The sequence below is a fragment of the Falco peregrinus genome, chromosome 2 (assembly GCF_023634155.1).
Source record: "Falco peregrinus isolate bFalPer1 chromosome 2, bFalPer1.pri, whole genome shotgun sequence".
Taxonomy (NCBI): domain Eukaryota; kingdom Metazoa; phylum Chordata; class Aves; order Falconiformes; family Falconidae; genus Falco; species Falco peregrinus.
In genome coordinates, this window is record NC_073722.1 from 52,467,922 (window position 1) to 52,489,217 (window position 21,296).

The 21,296-nt window shown below is 37.2% G+C and overlaps 1 protein-coding gene across 2 annotated transcripts in view; it reads right to left on the minus strand.

The window, feature by feature from the left end:
• Positions 1-21,296, minus strand: part of SLC2A9 (solute carrier family 2 member 9) — a 105,547-nt gene that overhangs the window by 15,271 nt on the left and 68,980 nt on the right. For both annotated transcript variants that reach the window (XM_027794767.2, XM_055796710.1), the window contains one exon: positions 6,146-6,273. In XM_027794767.2, the coding sequence (XP_027650568.1) occupies positions 6,146-6,273 (128 nt within the window). The remainder of the gene's footprint in view (positions 1-6,145; positions 6,274-21,296) is intronic.

The following is a 21,296-nucleotide window of genomic DNA, read 5'->3' on the forward strand; positions in this document are numbered from 1 at the left end:
GAGAGAAAGAGCTTTGTTGCTGGAGGTTGTGTAGTGCTAATAAAAAAAAAGGGAACCACAGGCACCAATATTGTTCCTAATGTATCCATATTTAGCAGTCAACCCATTTTGTGCAGGAAAATAGCTTTACCTATTTTCCAGACTAACACCTTTCCCACTGACAGTGATGAAGATGCTCTTAACTGACTTTGACCTTAAAGAATACCTACTCTCATGTCTACTATACAAACATTCACACTTCCATAGTGTGGAGTCACTTTCCAAGAAAGAAAGTTAAGATTTGCTATCAGGCTGTACATGTTGGAACAACTGCCAGTAAACTTAACCCACATAATCTATTACCTTGGGAAGAACAGAAGCCACATAACCACTGCTGTGATTAGTAAAATTTTGAAAGGCCTGCAAGTGCACATCTAGATTAAAAATGCACATTGGTAGGAAGAAAGCATGCAGAACACAAAGAAGAGACCTTCAAAATTCTCCTTTATGCTGCCTACAAACAGGCATGCTTTTGCTTCCCATGTAAAAAGCCTGCTTCTTTTTTTAAATCTCTTTGTGAATTCTAGTCAAAGACTAATTGATGTCATGTATTAAGCTTCTTAGCATGCTGGAGGGTTTATAAATACCTACACTGTAATTATTGAAAAAATGCTTCAGTCTGAGCATGCAGATGAACATATATTACACATATTGAAATACCTAGAATTACTCACTAAAACTTACATACTCACCAAAACAACAACAAAAAAATTAAAAAATATATATGCTCTTTTTCCCTCTAGAATTTCTGTTGGCTGAAATAAATTAAGGAATGAAGTAGTAATTATTCTGCTAGTATTATCTATTCTAGTTAGTGGATTTAATCTGAAAATCTGACATATCCAGGTTTGTTATCCTGACTTGTGATTTAGTTCTAACCACTGTTAATGAGATTAGGACAGAGACAGAACTGAGGCATTTAAAGAGGAAACACCCAGTGACAAGGAAGACCTCCATGTAAAGTAAGTCTTGGTGAAGGTGGGCTTCCTGCTCCCCTAGTTGGGGACAGTGCTATTTTTGCCCGTAGCATGAAAAGATCTTCACAATGGCTTACTCCTACAGGAAATACCAGTAGCATCATTGACACCTGAGTTCTCATCAAAATGGCATTAGTATTTTTCTCAAGAAGAAGCTAAAGAAACCGGTTGCCTCATACTCATTTCTGCAAACCATTAATATCACCGATCTGTAACTCATAAGGTTATGTGTCCCAGTTACACCTGCAGATCTGTGTATAAGGAAGAACCATTTGGCTGCCCCTTGCTTATTCTGAAACATGAGAGCTTTAATGCAAATGTCTCTACTTCACTACTACAAATATTTTGTATCTCATACGTGCACAAAGTTCACAAAATTCCCAAGAATTCACAAAAATTATACAAGAACTTAAAATGGTCCTACTTTGATTTTGCTTTTCTTCAATGCATCTAATCGTACAATCTCCCTTGTCCCTGCCCATGGCAGGGGAGTTAGAACTAGATGGTCATTAAGCTCCCTTCCAACCCAACTCATTCTATTATTCTATAATCAGCAGTATCTGATCATTTTGTCAGAAAAGGAAGATTATACAGTTAGGTGTATATATGTCCCATAGACTCATCTGTCCCATAGACTCTTCCCGATTAATTTTTTAGATCTAGTTTTACAGAGGGAGAGTAGAACATGGCACCTGTTAACATCCAGAAAGCATGTATTTGTCAAGACAGAGTGAAACATTTGTTGCAATTTACCCTATCAAATACAATGATGAGTGACAGGAAGTTTCAATTTCTTTTCCAACTTTTTTGCCAGTTTTATTCTAACTCAGGCTTGACAGTGAATAATATTCAATGTTTAAAACTGAGATAAAAAGTATTCTCAGAAAACAGCCAAACTCTGGTTGAATTTTAGCTACAATCAGTTTTGATTATTGACTCATCTGAATTTAAATAGAGGCTAATATAGAAGTAAGTAAATCCTTGAGGCTTCTAAGACACAACTGGACAAGGTCCTAAGAAACTTGGTCTCATCACACAGCCGACCCTCTCTGAGCAAGAGGCTGGACCAGGCACTCCCTGGGGCCCCTTCCAGCAGGAATGATTCCATGATTAAACCCATGATTGCCCAAAACTTTCGCTCCTAAGACTTCCTTGGTTTGTTATGTCTGCTCACTTGAGTCATAAAGTATTACCCCTATTCCTGACAGATGACATGAATAAATGATGGAATGATTTGTTGTGGGTGACTACAGAAACTCACTCTCAATATGCTTTCTGAACACACAAAAAATAAAGGTAAGTTGATTACTCACAGGTTGCAGACTGAGCATAAACTCTCTTCAAGTACGAGCAAACACTTGGAGGCTACTTTGTAACACTCCATTTGCTCAAAGTGTTCCAGCTAGCTTAGCACTTCCTGAGACAGACACCACACAAAGAATCTGTTTTATAGTCACAGAAGCTAAACCATTAGGAAACACAAGTTATGCTAGGATCATGGAGAAGATAATTAATCCTCTGAGCTTGTCATTCACATGTTGAGATCTCTTGATATCATAACGCAACCACAAGCCATTTCCATCAATGCATACTATTTTAAAATGAGTAGGTGGACTTTAACAGTAGGGACAACACCCAACACTTTTTCTCGAGAAAACAGACAACAAACCTGTCTCTGAGGGAATTTCAAACCACATCCATGTTCCCACTGCAAGCTCAACTGTGACACAACTTAACATGCTTGGTTGATCTGTACACAAGTTGTCCATGATGGAAATGATTATTTTAGATCTCAAGAAACTGCATTATTTGGAGCATCACTCAAGGTGACGTTTGACATTTCACAAGGTCAAGCTCTATGTTAAACACAAGTCTGAAAGGCCTTCAGACCTCCACCCAGATGTTTTATAATTTCTTTGTATGTTCCAAGATCACAGGCAAGAATGCTTCTTCAATTATTCTATTTTGCACTAAAAAAAAATTTTAAGAAGGCACATTTTTTGACACCTACTATTGGACACCTCTTAGTAACACAATATCAAATGTATTTGTGAATTCAATATAGTATCAGCTATCATTTTAATCTTAGTTCAGATCCTTTGCAAAACAAATTTCTCTTCTCAAATAGGTAGTGATAAGGGCTGGAACAGTAGCCATAATTAAATTTTCTTTAAATTTGTCAAAAATTGATTTGCATACTAGCTTTTCAATCTCATCCATAAATTTTAATGTATGACTCAAGCCAGTGTTCTATTATACATACCTACAGATGGTTGAGGGAAGAAAAGCTAGGCATCTAAGCTAGTTAATTGGTGACATTTGGAGAACTAAGTACTGCTTGATTTTTTGAGTAACTCTAAACTTAACATATTTGTTTCCCAAATGTTTGGGATAATTTTGTAGAAGCACACCAATGATCAAAAAAGTGGTTGCTGTTTCTCCACCAATCAGGCTACTATTTAAATACACAGAAGGGATTATACATTTGTTCTGTGAAGGCACTTAAAAGATTTTTTCCTGTTTTAGACTTACAAAAATGAGCTAAGAAGAGGGTATTGCCTTTCTGTAAAGAAACAGGTGACTCACAAGCTGAAAGAGGAGATGTGATAGTTCTGATCTTGTGAAAAAGCTTTAAAAATCAAAGTCAGAGTAACACTGCTTTCATCTTTAGGTGCAAACTCCAAGTCTTTTCCCTTTATTACTTTTTAAAGAAGAAAAAACTCAAAACCTCTGCAAGGTGGAAATGTAATTTACCTTCATTAAACCTGAACTGGTAACACAATGGGAAATTTTTATGACACAACATGATAAATTCCCCAAGGCTACAGCAAACTTCATATGGATGCGTACTAAATCACTCAAAAAGCTTTAATATGCATATGAAAAGTTAGAGAATGTAGTTTGCCTTTTAATTTGAATTTATTGAGGGCCTTTTTAAACACTTCCCACCAGGTAATCTGTCAGGTAGGATTAGCAGGACAAGAAGGGAGATCCCTGAGTTGCATGAATTCATATCTGATGGACAGCCAGAGCTCAGGTAAATCTGTTTTGTGCAGGAGACAGAAACTGCAGTTTTGGAGATTATTCCTTAAATGTCTCTGGATGATTTAAAAACATAATAAATAAAAGTATTCTGATTATATGCCCCTAGATTTGAGACCTCATTCCCTGTCACCTGCCACAGAGGCAGGGCGTGGGACTGCTAGTGCCTGGCCAGCCAGGGTGGAAGTTGATGTCTCATACTGTCTAAAGTCAGTCCCCATCCTCTTGGAGAAACAGGTATTAAACCACATGGGAGCATCCACTTGCTGGACAAGCTTGTGGCTGCTTCCTGGACCAGACTGATGCTGATGACAAAGGACAGATTTTCAAAAACACAAGGGAATTGTCTAATTCTTTCTATCATTTGGTAGATGTTCTAGTGACCTCTGCAGAAAAAGAATTATGTCTCCACCTGCTTTTGAAAATCTCACTTTAAATGTCTAAGCTGGCAAGTCCTTTACTGTGAAGCTGGTCAAAAAAATTCATTGATTTCAGTAAGCACTAGAACAAGCTCTTAAGACTTCTAGCTCTGAGCAGTCTAATTGAAGTTCATGTTACAAGAGTGCAGAGTTTGGAAGGATGACAGTCTTTATACTCATGTTAGCTTAGAAGGTGATGCAAATAATCAAAACTATTAGAGACTTTTTCCTTTTAGAAGAAATTTTAAATTGTCAAATTTAGATCAAGAGTCAGACTTTATAAAGCTTTCAAGTTCTCCCATAAAGTATGTCATATAATTTATGAGATTTTATAATAATAAAATACATAATAACATAATAAAAAACAGTACTGTTTAATAAAAGCAGTTCTACTTGTCAAATGAAAATGAATATACAAAATCTTGCAATATGATATAATTTTATAGTATCTGCAAATATTCTTACTCATATAATATTGCAGTATCGTATAATTTTCAGCTATAGGAACGCACAAACAGCAGTAACACCTTGCCTGGTATTCAAATCTCTTACTCTGCATTGATTTGAAGAGTAAACCAAAATCTCTCTCCTGGGTGTGAGGACCTGCAAGTAACCTGGAGGGAGGCTTGCTCCCCGCTACGCCCTTCCCCTGCCAGTAGTATTTTCCCCTGTGCGTTTTAAAAAACTAATTAGGACTTCTTTGTTTTGTTTTGTAGTTGTAAGCTTCACTCTTAAAATATTATCAGTGGAACAGGATGGCTCTTTCGAAGAGTTTGGACATAGTCAGTCAGGGGACTGATCAGCTGTCCTTCAGCTCCTGAAACAGAGAATCAGCTCCTATGTGAGCTCCAGAGAGTGCTGACAGTCTTTGGGAGAGGTTCATGGTCAGGAAAAGGACCTCTCATTTTTGAATGAGAAACTCTTGAAGCTGTATGATGACACGCTGACAGTGATGAAGTGTTCTTAGGAATCAGATGGGGAAAATGCTGTTCTATATTGAACTTCAAATTTTATTTTAAATTATTTTTAAATTCAATTTTTTTTAATAACTTATCCTGTTAAAATACGAACACCAGTTGTCTCTTGATGAAACTGTCCTCCGTGTAACTAGTTCAGCCAAGGAAACAAAGCAATCCACTAAAAGTGAAGTCTGGGGAAGCTGAGACAGGAACAAATTCATCCATGCAGCAACTAGGCTGCAGCAAGAAGCAACCAACTGAAGAAGGTAAAAGCCTGACAGAAGAGATTGAAAAAAAGAAAGCCATGAAGCCAAACTTAGAGGGAGGGAGAATCAGATACCATCTGTTCTCCAATGAGACTAATAAGGATTCTCAAAGTATAGTGTAAACCAGAAGATAGGTAGCCTGAGGGCTGAAGAAAAAGGCAGCGACAATCACCATCAGTAACCATGAATTCCAGACACAGATATCAGACTGCATTGCTAAAGCAATCCTGTGGGGAATTTGCCATAGAGGGTCAATTTTCTCTGAGACGTTCAAACAAGGAGACAAGTGGGTAGCACAACTGAAATGTATCACAAACATGATGGGAATTTCATCCACTTTAATAAAAAGACATTTAATATCATGTGAAAATTTTATTCAAACATCATATATCACACTATACCAACTATATCATAGTGTATCAACTATCAAGGACGCTGAGTACCTGAATGAAAGGGAAGAGCAGTCCGACTGCGAAGTTGGAGAGCCAATTCACTGTCCCAGCTATCATGAATGCGGCCGGCCTCTGCGACTGCTGGAAAAACTCTCCAGTGAGCACAAATGGAATGCCACCTGAAACAGAGTCCAACAAGTCAGTGGTTTTAGTAAACTTCCTCTGCCAAATAGCTGTTTCACTTACAGAGATGAACGTGCTCTGCGTTGCACACCTCAGTGACTAGCACTGCTCTACAGCTCTCTGCTCAGGTGCACGCAGGGACTTCTGAGCCAGTAAAATGTGATTTGTCAAAATCATACTTTAGAAAAATGACACTTCACTCTTTCACACCACTGCACCTCCTGTTTTACAACCTTTCAGTGATGGTAAGCAGATAATGGAGCACTGAATCCACACAACAGTTTCCAGAATACCATGTGACAAGTTGTTCATTAAAGATAAGAATGATTGTTTCTACTAAAACACTTGCAATTCTGAAAATTCAGCAGTACTCCAAAATACTTTTAGACTGTAACAGTTGGAAAGACAGCTCCAAAGAGATTAAACAGTTGGGTTTTTTTTAACTCTAGCCACTTTATTTCAGCAATGAAAAAGGCAAAACATTTGCTTCTCCATGAGCATACTTTTCATTGATGCTTATTTAAAACACTGCCTTACTAGATGTACTGCTGGCACTTCTGGCAAGGTCTATTTATCCCATCAGCCAAGGACTCTGACCTCCGTAATAACAAGCTCAGTTGAATACCACATTTGACACTCGTGTTTCCTTCCACTTAGGCAGTGGACTATTTTGTACAGCACTGGCATATTGCTGGTCTGACAGTAACCCCCGGGTAATAGCTGTCTAGTAGCTGAAAGTCTCTGTTTATGATCTTTGGCTTCCTGCATTCCAATAGGGTATTTCAACAAATATTTCTATTTTTATAGAATAAAACATGGATTCCATTTGCTGATTGGCTACATATTTCAGTTACTGTTGCACATCTATTTGCAGAATTATTTCACCACAGTTTGGAGAACTGCAAACCTAGTAACATCACTCAGGTCTTCAGTATTCTGGGCTACCAATTTCCACCACTAGGTCCTCATGTGTGCTGGTATTACCTGCCTCATCACTCAGCTTCGTAAACAAGATCCATGTACACACATACTATGCAAGTCCTTTCTCTGTTTTAAGCATTTTAACAAATTAGTGTGAACAATCAAAACCATATTAATAGCCACACTTCCTTTCAAAAACATCTGTAACAATCCTGATTGCCAAAATACATATAAATTAAGATAAAAACACCACCAAAGACTTATCCATCCACCAGATCTTCTCCTTGCATGTTTTTGCTTGATCTATGTGCTTATCTTTTGTACTAGCCTTACCCTTGGACAGTTGTGAATATATCTCTGTGATGCAGTGCTATGTAGCCCCTTGTGTTCAATGGCACTGCACTTAAAACAGACACATCAGAAGCTGCCCTATGGCAGTATGAGATAGGAACTTGTAAACCCATAAGAGGACATGCAGATGATGCATGGTATCAGATATACCTCCCTCCCAGATCCTTCAGATGCAGAGACCATGAATACATGCATAAAAGAAAGGCAACATGATGCAGAAAATGGCTATATATGTTAGTAGGCATCACTCTTCATCATCAGCTATTGGGACTTTTTGTGAGAACGCATCAGTAGCGAAGGCTTCAACTGAACTTTCTGTCCTAAAGACTGCCAGTTTAAGTCACACCAAAAGAAGTACAGGGTAAATACATTTATTTACTCCTACTTTATACATAGGAGACTGAGATACGGAGAGTTTAGACCATCCAAACCACAGCTTAGTATCTTTCTACAAGCCATATGTAGTATCTGAATTCTGTGACTAAAAAAAGTGACTGCTCCCAATAGCACTTTGAACATGCAGAATAAGCAGCTGAACACGCATAACTTAATGAAATTCAAGCAGCATGTGGTCTTTCAATCCTTAGTGGCCTCCACTGCCTATTCTACCATACGCTTGGGATTTGGGTTCAAACCCTAAGGTATGGCAGGCAAAACAACAATCACAACTGTTCTGTCAGCATCTGTTTTAGGTCTCAAAAGCCATGCAAGGCAGTGGCTTGCCAGGGCACTTACGCCTTGGAGAAAGGAACTGAAGGACTGGAAACACAGAAAACATGTAAGATAATTTATTTATGATCATTTATTCTGTCACACCTTTGCTGTAGGACAATCTACAGAGGTGTTGCTGTTCTTGTCAGTATAATGAAAAAATGCTGTTCGAGACCCATTTGGGAAAATACACATTGTACAAGAGAGGAAAAAAGCCAGAGGCAAAAACCAAAAAAAATCATAAAAATCCCAAAGAGTACAAAAGGACACAAACATATCAGAAAGCATAAATGTTATGGAAATTAAAATGCATGGGCACTATCCTGCAAAAAGGTTCCTTGAAATTCAAATGTAATTTCTAGATACATATTAATCATGACTGAAATTTATTGTTAGTCATACTTGCCACAAAAGCTCTTCAATCTAATTTGAAAAAGAATCCATTAATCTAGTGATGGTAAAAATATTTTGCAAAGTCAAAAAAAACCCCAACAAACTAGCAGCTCCTTTGAGCTCTTTCAAACTTTCTCATGGCATGGGCAGGCATCCTCATAGCATCACAAAACAGAGAAAGTCAGTTTCTGTAGAGGGATGACTTAAGAGAAATTATATGGAGGAACAAAGGAGCCTGAAAAGCAATAGATGAGTTATGTGAAAGACAGGCCAGATCTAGAAACATGAGAAACCGAATTAAGCCAGATCATTGCTGTATATAGATATACGTCTGGAAAAGCAGAGAGTTGACCCTACTAGGATACAGAGCAGGGGATATGAATGCCTGCCAAGAGCTATATGACTGAAGAACACACTCCACAACTGAGTGAAGTGAAAAAGAGATTTAGGCAAACAAAGAAAAATGCAAAGCAACCAAACTGGGACAGTCCCCTACAAAATCATGAGGCCAGATGGGTCCATACTGCCCTGTGTTCAAACATTGATGCTTGGTAACAACAAAAGCAACAACAAAAGCAATCCAACCAAACTTCTGTATTTTCTGAAAGTCTTCACACTTTTTGTCATGGGTTTTGCAACTTTAATACATGTTTGAACGTGGGTGAAATAATTTCACCAAAAAGCTAACTGATATTCTTCCTCATGGGGGATGAACATGGCATTAGCACTTCCCCTGGAAGGCTTTCCACACAATTTGCAGTGAAACACCTTTATTTTAGCTCTGATCATAAAATAAAAAATGTATATTAGGATTTCCTGTAGGAGTTTTTCAAAAGTTAGCTTCTGAACATGAATTTAAAGAGGTAATGCATTGACCACAATAATTACAGTGATTCATTTCTAATTCTTCGTTCTTTTCAGCACTGCAGTGAACATAATAGAAGAAGCTCTTATACTGCAGTGTCATTAAAGACTGTTATAACTGTTACCATGCTACATCTATTGGAAAATACAAATCTGTCATTGCAGGACTTGTATATCAATGAGCTGTTTAATGGAACTAGATTAAGCACACATGACACAATTAGACATGCAACAATGCTTCTATATCTCTGCATTTTATTAATTTCCTTTCATAATCAGGCCAGTTACACTTAGAAAAAAAATCATGCACTGGTAAACATCCACAATCTCAATGCAATAGTCTTTTATGCATGAAATTGGAATGCTAGAACAGAAATTATATTCTTGGTATACATTCTACAGATTGTCAAATATAAATTTAAATTTGCACAAGTATCAATATTTTCTTATGAAAAATTAAGTCCACCTATTTACTATTTCGTTCAGTCAGCAGTTACAAGTAAATACTGCTGAACAGAAGTTACTTGATTCAGTGCAAAAATCTGAATATAGAAAACATAAAAAAGAAAGAAAAATACTGAGTTCCTCATTCTGGTTTTATCCAGTACCAAACTGGGAGTTGAACGTATGGCTATATATATGACTTATGAAATCAGAATGTTAAAAGAATAAATGCCCAATACAAATCAGGGAGATGTATCACACTGGTAAATCGCCTCAAAAGGCAATGGAAACTTTGTGCCCCGAGTACCACTAAAGAGAAGGAACTCTCCCTCAGCAGCAGCTCATCTTTCAATACAGGCTAAAGACAAACCTTTGTGTTCAGGCAGTGGCCCCACAGCCAGCCATAGGATTTGCAGCCCCACCAGGAGGACCACTTGTGGCCACACAGCCCTGTGGCCTCCTGCAAGACTCAGCACTCCAAATTCTGCCCATACAGGAGTTTTGGAATTTGGAAATCCTGAGAGCCCTGATTTGGTTTAGAGCTTCCAGACTTTCTAGCTCAATGCTTTGAAAAAAGTCTTCAAAGGGAGATGTTTTGAGAAAACAGACAAGCACTTTGCAACTTCGCTCTGTTTTGGAAAAAAAAAAAAAGTCTGCAGCTCTAGACAAGATCAAGCAAAATAGCTTTTGACTGCAAAGCAGGGCATGTAGAGAAGATTGATATATCTTGATAGGGTTGGGAGATAAAGCGCTGTCTCAATGAAAAGCTTCAGTATTTGCAATTCAAGGGCTAAAAGATCTACAGGGCAGCTGTGGAAGAGAAGCAATGGAAGTGAGACAAAGATTGTGGAAGAAAACTGCTGGAAAAACAATCCAACATTCTTCAGTGAGAGAGGAAAAGGCTGTTATTGTCTACAGATCTAAGCTATAGAAAAAAACCCCACAAACACAAAGAAAACACCAAGTTTCTTCCATCTCTACAGGTCTACAGACAGAATGAGAAGTTTGCAAAATACTTATCTCCGTCTTTAAAGAGGTGTTCCGTAACCTGTCAGATTATTTTACCTTGTTCATCGTATTTGATAGAATAATACCCCACCAAATAGCATTACATAGTAAGATACAATGGCTATATTGCCCAGCTAATTCTTTTGGGAGAACTGGGAGCAGAACATGTGATAGGGGTGTACTGAGTCACAACTTCATGCTACAGACTCTCCTGTCTGTCTCCAGCTATTCTCCATGGGAGAACTGTTTATCTCATCTACTGCAGAACTGAGTAAAACAGGCACTTTGCTTGTATAAAATGGTATAGTTCATTAACCACGTTAATTTGTACCATGTGGAGAGCATGTCATTTCTGCCTTAGATTAAAGGCCACTCAACTGAATAAACAACATTTAAAGTGAAGTCAGGCTACAGCAAACCAAAACTGCAAACCATACCACTAAATTAGAAAATATAAATAACACAAAACCTGGCAAAACCCCAAGAATATATTAATTAGTACCTATAGTTATTAACAGTCTAGTTTTTAATACAGTATTGTGTGGAAGGGTTTTTTGCATTGATTAACTGACCTTTGATGCCTATAGCATCTATAAAACCTGTTACTCTAACAGCATATAGAAAGCCAGTTCTGGAGGTATTCTGGACTTAGTTGGTGCAAGGTAACCCACATAATTCAGGGTAAATAAATAAACTAAGCAACGGTGAAGAAAAAAAATATTTATATGCTCTGTTGCAGTATCATTAGTTAAAATGTTAATTCTTCGTTCTCAGCTAATTTACACTAAAATGGTTGACATACAACAACAAGGCTATTAACTAAAATATAATAAACCACACAATATTCATTCTATGTCCACTTAGGTAACTATTTCTAAAGCAGATATTCCATGTGATTTTGTAATGCAAAAGACATAAGAATACCCTTATCCAAACCATCTAATAATTTCCTCTTCAGTGAAATTCTCTCCCTCTTGAATAATAATTAGTGCATTTTCCTGTAATTTTAGTTCCATAAGGCAGTGCTTCCAAGCAGAATTTTATGATCAGTCATTTTACTGACTGAATATTTTTTCTCTGAATTTTCTCTGAAAGTTTTTTTAATGAAGTCAAAATACTTACTATGTAACTGAGGAACCCAAATAATTTCAGTACTTTTAAGATATTCCTTACATGAATTACAATAATTTCTTTTAAATACAGCTGTTTCCTGGAAGCCTGAGTAATATCTTCCATTTTTAATAGCTTTTCCTTTGCTTTCTTTATTGTAATAGAAACCAGCAGTCCAAACCTAGGCTATTCTGCCAGCTACTTTAGAAATCCAATACATCTTTTTTTGGTGTTTTCACTTGCAATCTGGTGGGCATTTTGTAATTTTTTTTATTATTGTTCTTTGATTTTTTTTTGTGTTAGCTTTTTTTTTTTTTTTGGTAAAAACTGAACATCATAATTAAATTTCTACTATGTTATCTGGCAATATTTCTTTTTTCTTCACCATTATAATTCTGCATAACGACTGAAGAATAAAATACAATTAAAAATACATTAAACTTCTGACTACATTTAAATAGCCTTTTAAACATTTCTGCTATATTTTCAGACTCACTTTATCATCAGTACCCTATTTATAGCCTGACTTTCTGTTCTTCTACTTGAACGTGAAGAAAACATTTCTTTACTGAGCTATGACTAAGAGTCTTTATAACTAACTTATAATTATTCTCAGTAACAATGATGATCAGACACTGATTAACATCTGTTCTGTTAATATTACATTAGTGAAAACAAGTACCTCAATGATGAGATCAATGATGAGAAAGTTTTTACTTTAATAAAAGCACAGAAGTGTCCCTTACATTTTCATCCACTATACAGATGGCAGTATCATGGAAATACCTGAACTAAAAACTCAAAAAGTGTGTTCAGTCCTAGGTAAGTGAAATATTCACACAGTTATATCACTATGACAGGACTGAAAGCAGGAAAAAAACCAACCCCTTTCTAGTCCAGGCTTATTACTTCTACAATAATCTACATTACCACTTCTATAATAATCTACAGAAAGAACTATAAAGTCATCAGACATGATCTCCCTGTCAGGAATTCACGTTGACAGCCCATTAGCACAGAATGCTGCTGGTTGTGAACTTATGCAAGCTAAAACAGTCTTGAAAACTCAGTGTGGCATGCCAGGCTTTCCCCACAAATATTTTAAAAAACAAATTAATCATAGTAGCAGTGCACAATTATGTTATTGTATAGCTGCATTCATCCTGAAGCACACCAAGAGTAAAAACAGTGCACCAAATTTTCGGAGAGCCTGGGACAGAAGAGTCTCTTTCTGACCTCCTTCTCCTGTTTAAGATGGGTAACAGACCACGTCTTCAATGTTTATGGTTTCTGGTAACTGTTGAAGTCTTTAGGACATGAGGGTTCAAGTGTCAGTAATTAAAGACTTTGGCTGCTGCTCCAGGATGGTAGACAGGGTATGGAGAGCAGTAGATGTAGAACTAATGAATGTAGGCCAATAAAAATACTTTATCTTCCTTACTGTGTCCAATAGCTAAAATGGACAGAGCAAACAGCAATATCTGTTTGCTAGCAAACAGAAAAGAAAATGAAGAGCATGCCAGAAGGTGCCCTTTGACTAGAATTACCAGCTTTAAGACAGACGGTAACAGTTTTGCTGCAATGAAAGATATAAACCCTATTTCTGATGAAACTCAGAAAAAAGTCGCCAAAGCCGTAACTGAGTGTTCCTAAAAAAAGTGAAGTTTTCGGAGTACGTCAGATAACAACTGAAGATTCAAAAGAAACAACTGCCTAATTGACTGAACTAACACCATCAGGCTACCCTTGTTCATGCAGTTGTCCTTCTGATCTGTTTTTTCCCATGAAAGTCTCCTACTGTTGTTTATTTAGCTTTCTACATACTAGACTGGCTAACAAGAAACACTGTCTAGACCCTAAAGCAACTTCCATTGCAACGTAAAACTAGTAAACATCTGCATTTACATGCTAGCCATGCAGCTTAGCCAAAAATAGATGAGATGAGCTTAGAAAACTTTTCTTTGCCCTGCACTGTGCCTGGGCGCAAGGAAAATAAAGTATTTTTATTGTCTTACATTCATTAGTTCTGCATGTACTGTTCTATATATTTAGTAGTTTGCACTTTCCTAAGTATAAATATTTCATATTAATTGACAGAAGAAACAGTATATTTTTTAACTGGGCTTTCTATATCTAGTCCCCATTAATCTGAATAATGTACCTAAGTCACTTACACAGCTTTGGAATAAATCTTTTTTCCACGGTTACATGAAGCTCTAAAATACCTCGGTGCATTTTTCCAGCAGTAGATGTCTTAAGTGTTGGAGTTGTGAGCCATCAGCAAATAATTAATAATCATTCAGGAAAACACACTAGTTCAGGTAAGAGGAGTGCTCTCAAGTGTCAAAGCATTCACATTTTGAAAGCTTCAATTAAGATAATTTGTAAAATCTATTTTCAAAAATATAGTTTGTAAGTTTTCCTGCTGCTAAGAACCCCATGTGTCATCTCCAGCAGTTCCTTTACCCAGCATATACACAGTCACCTACCAGGTACTAGGGGTTCTTTTTTCTTCAGAACTTCTGTAACAGAACTGTTAAAAGCTACACATTTACTCTATGCTGCTCTACAAAGAGGTGTATTCAAACAAAACATAAACCAGGCATTAATCCCAAAGTATATGCTGAATTACACTGTATTTAATATTTTCAAGGGGTACATTATCTCCCCGCCCCCCCCCCCCCCAAAAAAAAAAGAAGCATGGTGTGAAGGCGTGGCCAGATTAAAAGCAATTCTAGTTTTATTTCTTAACAGCCCCAAACCTCAGTTTGTTCACTGAGAGGCAACCAAAAGAGAAATTTTCATGGGATGCCTTAAACTTCCCATACTTTCATCTCCTTGACTTAGTAGAAGTAGTTGAAAATACTCCTACCCCCAAGTGTAGGTAGGAGCTATTTCCATTGCTAAAGAAACCCAGAAAAGGAAAATCGGATCTCCTGTGGCTGTGCTTCACAGCCCACACAGTAAAAAGGAATGGCATTAATATGGCAGGCCGCGATGGCTGCCAGCTGGGAGGGTAAAATGCCAACCCTAAGGCTACTGGTGTTGGATGGATGGCTGTCTGCAGCAACAGAGTGGCACAGTGGGGCAGGGGATAGGGCACAGATCCCTCAGCAAATCTTTAACTGACACTGGTATGTATTGCATAATAATTACACATCTCCAGGTTACTATGAGTTCCTGAACTGAGCTGTAACTCACAGTTGGAATATGTATCTGCTTTTAGTGCAGCATGTTTTAAATCTACTGTTTTGCCCACAAAAGCCTTACAACTATCAACAGACCAAAACTTCTCTTAAATACCCGGGAAAACTAAAGGTTATTTCTGTACAAATACTCTCTGTATCTGATGCAGGAGCTATCTGACATTATCAAAAGATGCTTATCTGCTGAAAAGACTGTAAAGGCTCCTAGTTTATAGAATAAAAGAAATCTTGAAAAATTAACCTAAACTGTCAAGTTTACACTTTTTAATTCAATATACAGCAACATGGCTTTATTTGTTTCTTTATAACATCATACACTTTTCTAGTACAAAGAGAAGGGTTTTTTTTCCACTCAGGCAAGCTCCAAACTCTTTCTCAAGAAGGACTAAAAGAATGCTTCTGTGAGAGACCATGAGTATTAGAAATTCTTACATTTCACTCTAACTGGAGAAGCTAAAACATCACACAAAGCTCCTCTAAGTGCCTGTTTCAGGCAATAATACTGATGCTGCTTTTCATTTCAGTACTTTTATGTCTACATGTGTGCTATCACACCTTTGTGTTTCACATCCAAGAGATTTTTTTTCTTCCCTGATGGCATTTCAGATTGAACAAACCTCATGACTTTCAAAGTGACCCTTTTATCACAACCACTCTGCTGTCAACACAGCTGCACACTGGCATTCAGAGTAAGAGCACAGACTGATTTAAACTTTAAATACCAAAATATCTTTGATACACCTCGGGGCAGAGCAATGATATACTCTGAGTTTTCTTTTGTTTACTTCATAATGTCAATTTAACACATGCTGAATATTACACCATCATGTTTCTATTGTATCAGTATTCAGGAAAGACTTCACTCACAGTCCATAAACATGACAAGGTATTATAAAACTCAATTATAAGACAAAACTCTCAATAAAGAGACAAAAAGAGAAACATTTTTCTGAAATGGTCTGATCTGTCAATGTTTCTTAACTGTGTCTGAAAATGCAACTGCTATGAAACGCAACAGTCAAAAAATTAAGATCTCACTACCATAAAGTTAACTATTTATTTCAAAATCCATCAGTGTGTGCATTTTATTGATTACCCTTTTCTGTGATGAGAGTGTGACTGGAAACATAGCACTGATCTGATTTTGTCATCCTTATGCATACTGGAAAGAAACTTATTTTTAAAGTAGGAATTGAAGCAAAATCGCACAGATTAAGGTTTGATCCTATTCACACTAAATTCAGCTTTACACAAACACCACTGAAGTCAGCAGGACTTCTGAAGGGAAGTGCTACTCATCCACGGAAATACCTACAGGATTTAGGACCCGAATGATTATAGGACCCAAATGATTACTTCTAAGATGTTACACAGCATAAGACAGAAAAGTCAGATGCCTTGAAGCCACGGCATAAGGATTAACCAGAGACTTCTGCTTTCTTCTCACCATTAGCACCACTGATTTAAAAATAGCAGCTATTGATGTAAATTGAGTCAGGGGCTGCACACTCCATGTAATGACCAGCTAGAAAATCCTCTGTAAGAACATGCTCATCTTTGTAGACACGTGGGCTTTCTGACAAATGGAAGCAAAGAAAGACTTCATATAGAGAATCAAACATCTCAGTGATAGAGGAAGAACACAGGACTTGAAGATAAAGAAACCGAGGATCAGATTAGATCATCTGGTTGAAATCCAATCCTCAGCTATTTCAGGAAGCATTTGATTTATAAAACATGTTTATTTTGTTTCTTCTTTTGCTCTTTCCATTAAGAAGCTGATACAGAACTCAGCTCCTGTAGTGGCCAGGAGTTTTCTTCCAATTTCTAGCCCAAGTTTATTCATGGCTAGCTAGCACCTAAGTTTGAGTCTTTGTTATTATTTTCTGCAGCAACATTTACCTTCAGCTTATTCTCCTTTTCAGTGTTATTTTCCCTTTTGCCCATGTATTTAAAAACAGAAATCATATTTTCAGGTTTTTTGGTTAGAAACTAAAAAATTATTCTGTATCTTTTAACATAAAAATCTGTTTTCTTCACCTTCTCTCAGCCTTCCTATGCAAACTGCTGCATGAGCAGTTTTGTGCTCCAACATTCAGTTCCAAGTCATCATCTCAAAAATGATGACATGACACATGACAACACAGTGAGCATTTTTCAAATTACAATACAGGCAATGCATGACAATACGATGCATTAGGTCTCTATGAAAATATGAAAAAGAACATGCATAAACAATTTTTCAAATTACTTAGATAAAATATAAACAGCTATGGAGAAGCCTTCCATGTGATATTTACAGATACCATTCTTATATTCTCCCTTAGCTGACTGACATTTTCAGACATCCTTAAATCCTCACCCTGTTCCTGAGCTTCTTAGCCTCTTTTTCTCTCCAACTGCATGCAGTTACACACGGCCTATTATTAGAAATGGGGAAAATGTGAAAGATGAAGTGAGGTTTCAACAAAACCTTTCCATCTCAAACTTGAAGCGCCACCAAAATAACACAAATTTCCAGCACAAAAATGGCTTGATTTACTGTAATCAGGCAATGGATATAAAAGCAGCTCCTCAGATTTCTGGAACTTCCCCTAGTGTTACTGTTTGTTGTAACAAAAGATGTTTTTTTCCCTCCCAGAAGACTCCAAGGAACTTCTGGGGAATGTTTGATGGAAGGAGGAACACTACCACACACTTGCCTGTGCACACGTGTGGCTGACCTCTCTCCCAGCTATAGTGGTCGAAGGAAGGGCCATACACTCATGCTATACAAACACCTTTTACAGATCTTACTGTAACAATAGGGTCTTGAGTTGTTTCTATTTATTCCCAATGGTAAAATAAGCCCAGTGCTCCAGATCACTGTGTTTCCAGAGCCACCAAATTTGCGAAGATTTGATCTAAACAAGACAAGACTTTTTCAATTTCTGAAAGAAGGTAATAAAGGAAGGATTACTTCAAAGCCAGCAAAATTATTGAAACAGTCCACCGCCTCCCACCCTTTCACTTAGTTCAAGACTAGCATCATACATAACCTCCTTCACCATAGTTTCCTTCCCCTTCTCTGCAGCACTGCCTTATCTATTTATCAAAAGTGGATAGAAAGGTGCTGTACTTAAACAGACTATTCCTCTAAGGAAGAAATATCAATACCTCTCTTCAAACAAAGATAATACAGGGCAACGCTTTATGCCAAGTTTCCAAAGTTCTTAAGGTCTGACTGTATTTTCTCATGCTTATTTCCATTGGGAAGGTTATCTGGGAGTCCATACCAACATTGCTGTAATCCCAAATTAATCAGTTGATTGATTGTTTTCCTGGACCGTGTTCCACCATCTGGGGTGAATCTCTTGACACATGGCAGAAAAGCCATTCTCTGGTTCAGAAGATGAACATGTAATTGTTTTATACAAATTGGAAGAGCATCAAAACCAAAGACTGCAAGCCCCTCATCCCAAAATACATGACAGACTCCCCGACAAGTGGGGTCACATCCCTGCAGGCTAAAAAGGAAACTGGACTGCACACATTCTGGGTCAGCTGGTGTTGTTGCTTTTTGTTGTTGTTGTTTTGTTTTTAAACTATTTGGCTACTAGATAAAAGGGCCAGTCTCCAGCAGCTTTGCAAAACTACGTTCAATCACCCAATGCACACACATACATATAGATATTTTTCAATTCACCCAGCAAAATAAAAAATCACTTGTTTGCACAGCAACTGTTGCAAAGGCACAATGGGTGAACTGGGAATTCAGGCAAACAGATAAAAGTAAGCAGAACCTACACATTTTTTGTTTTAGTCAGACCTTAGCGTGGTTTTCCAGAAAGAGCACAGCTCAACATGCCAGCGTTCAGTGTCCACAAAGAGGCAGCCACAAAGGTTTAGTTGATAAAGTGGGGATAACTGCTTTTAGCTTTTCCTTTTTCCTTAAATAATATCTAAGACAAAGTGAAAGAAGGAAGACTTTTTCACATGTACTTGACCCCATCTATCACAACGCAAATTCCCAAGGAACTGTGCATTATTTACCCACCCAGTAAAGGCATTGCAAATCAATGCATTTGCTCATGATGCTTAACCTGAACAGCACAAATGCTTTACAGAGATACTGAAAATGTTCTCTTACTATTTTTCTTTGATTTGTTTTCTCCATTAATTTTGGGGGTTTTTGCTTGTTGTCTACTTAAGAGCCAGAACCAATCCCCTCAGTCCTTTCTATTCACTTCAGCTGAAACGTATCTCATATTTATTTCAGGTCAAATGTATGACCAAGAAAAACATTTCCATGAAGCTTCTGCATTTTTCTTGAAGTACAACTGTAAAATTATTTACTAACATGTTCCCATAATCAAAAGTAATATTGGAAAGCAGTCTTTTTCTCTGCAACCAAATACCTCCATGTGTATAATTATCCCAATCGGCACAATGAAGCCACTGTCTGGAACAGCATGGCTCCCTAATTTATAAAACAGTAAGTGATTTTTGAAGGGTATTTTTCTTTCAGATGATAGACTGACTATCTTGAACATAAGGATCTCTTTAATTTTTAGTAAATGAAAGCTTTCTGCTGTTTGCCTTTTGAAAAAAAAAAAAAATTAAGTACCAAATCATATGCATGCATTACTGTTTCAGTCCAGAGCAACGTGCTTAAAAAACATCTGCAAGCTGAAAAGCCAAGTTCAGAAAAATGAAACAAATAAAAAACTCCACAGTTTATAGTAACAGCTGATCCTAACTGTAAGGAGCAGATGGGACTCATCCATATGCTATCAGAAAGTGGGAGACTACACAACATCTAAGCTATCAAGAAAGTATCAGATGTTCTAACAAGAGAGAAAATACTGTATTTTTAAAGGCAATTTTATCCCCTAGAAAGTTATAGCGGTATTTTTATAAGCTCAGTTCCTCATGATTTACTATTTTCAGATGGAATAATTCTTCCAAGCAGCAATAGCTCAATGAACGTAAACAGAATTTGTCCTAGTTTAGTTCTGTATCTACAGAATCATTACAACCCATAGGATATTTACTCTGAAGAATGCTGAAATGCTCTACATAACTACAGGAGGAATTAAGTAAGATACTAAGTGCAAGTAACACCATGGCAACAGTACCTGTTTAACCAATACAAACAAATGACACAATTTCTACAAAAGGCTAAAAACATTAAAAACCTGCAACTTAATAATAAAGATGATGCATGTATTTTCTTGGGGAAAAACCCTTTTACTAACCAGAGAAGTGGAAAAGTTACTCCTAAACTTCAGTCTTTTCTCATTAAACTACCAGAGCTCTAAAACAGAATACTAGATATTGAGATTTTCACTAGATGTGAGATTTTCCTGCTAAAGGAGTGTAATAAAATATCGTTGAGAAGGTGGGAATAAGACATAGCCATTCAGTCTGGAAAAATCTGGGGTGATAAAGGCTACAAGATCACAAGAAATTTAAAAGAGGTAGAAAGGGGATCAGTTGTCCCATTTCTTCCAATGCAAGACCTAAAGGGCATCACATAAAGCACAACAGCGGATGTGTTTATGACAGATGGCAGACATGTAGTTTTCTTTGCGAAAGGAGGCTAAAATTTTGCACAGTTTCAGATGGAGAATGGAAAAATCCATGGAAGACTACAAAAATCTTAGAAACTATGTCTCAGGAAGACCCTAAGCCAAAAAAATGTATACCACTTTTAAGAAGTGTCTCACCTGCTTGCCCTGTTTGTACTTTTCTCCAGACTCTCTCTTCCAGCCACTGCACTGGAGATGTGTTCAAAAACATGTTCTTTCCTACTGACTCCCTCTTGCTAAAACTCTACATTAGCAGGAAACGAAAGATAAGGTTAATTGTCAGCACTGATTCTCCCATTAAAAGAAATTATGTTATTGTGTACTGTGATACTCCACTGCCACTGCATGCTTCCATAAGAAAAAACTTAGTTCCTTTGTGTATGATTGATATATACATGTGTCATATCTGTCACATATAAGGTATCTCACTCAGTCTTGTCA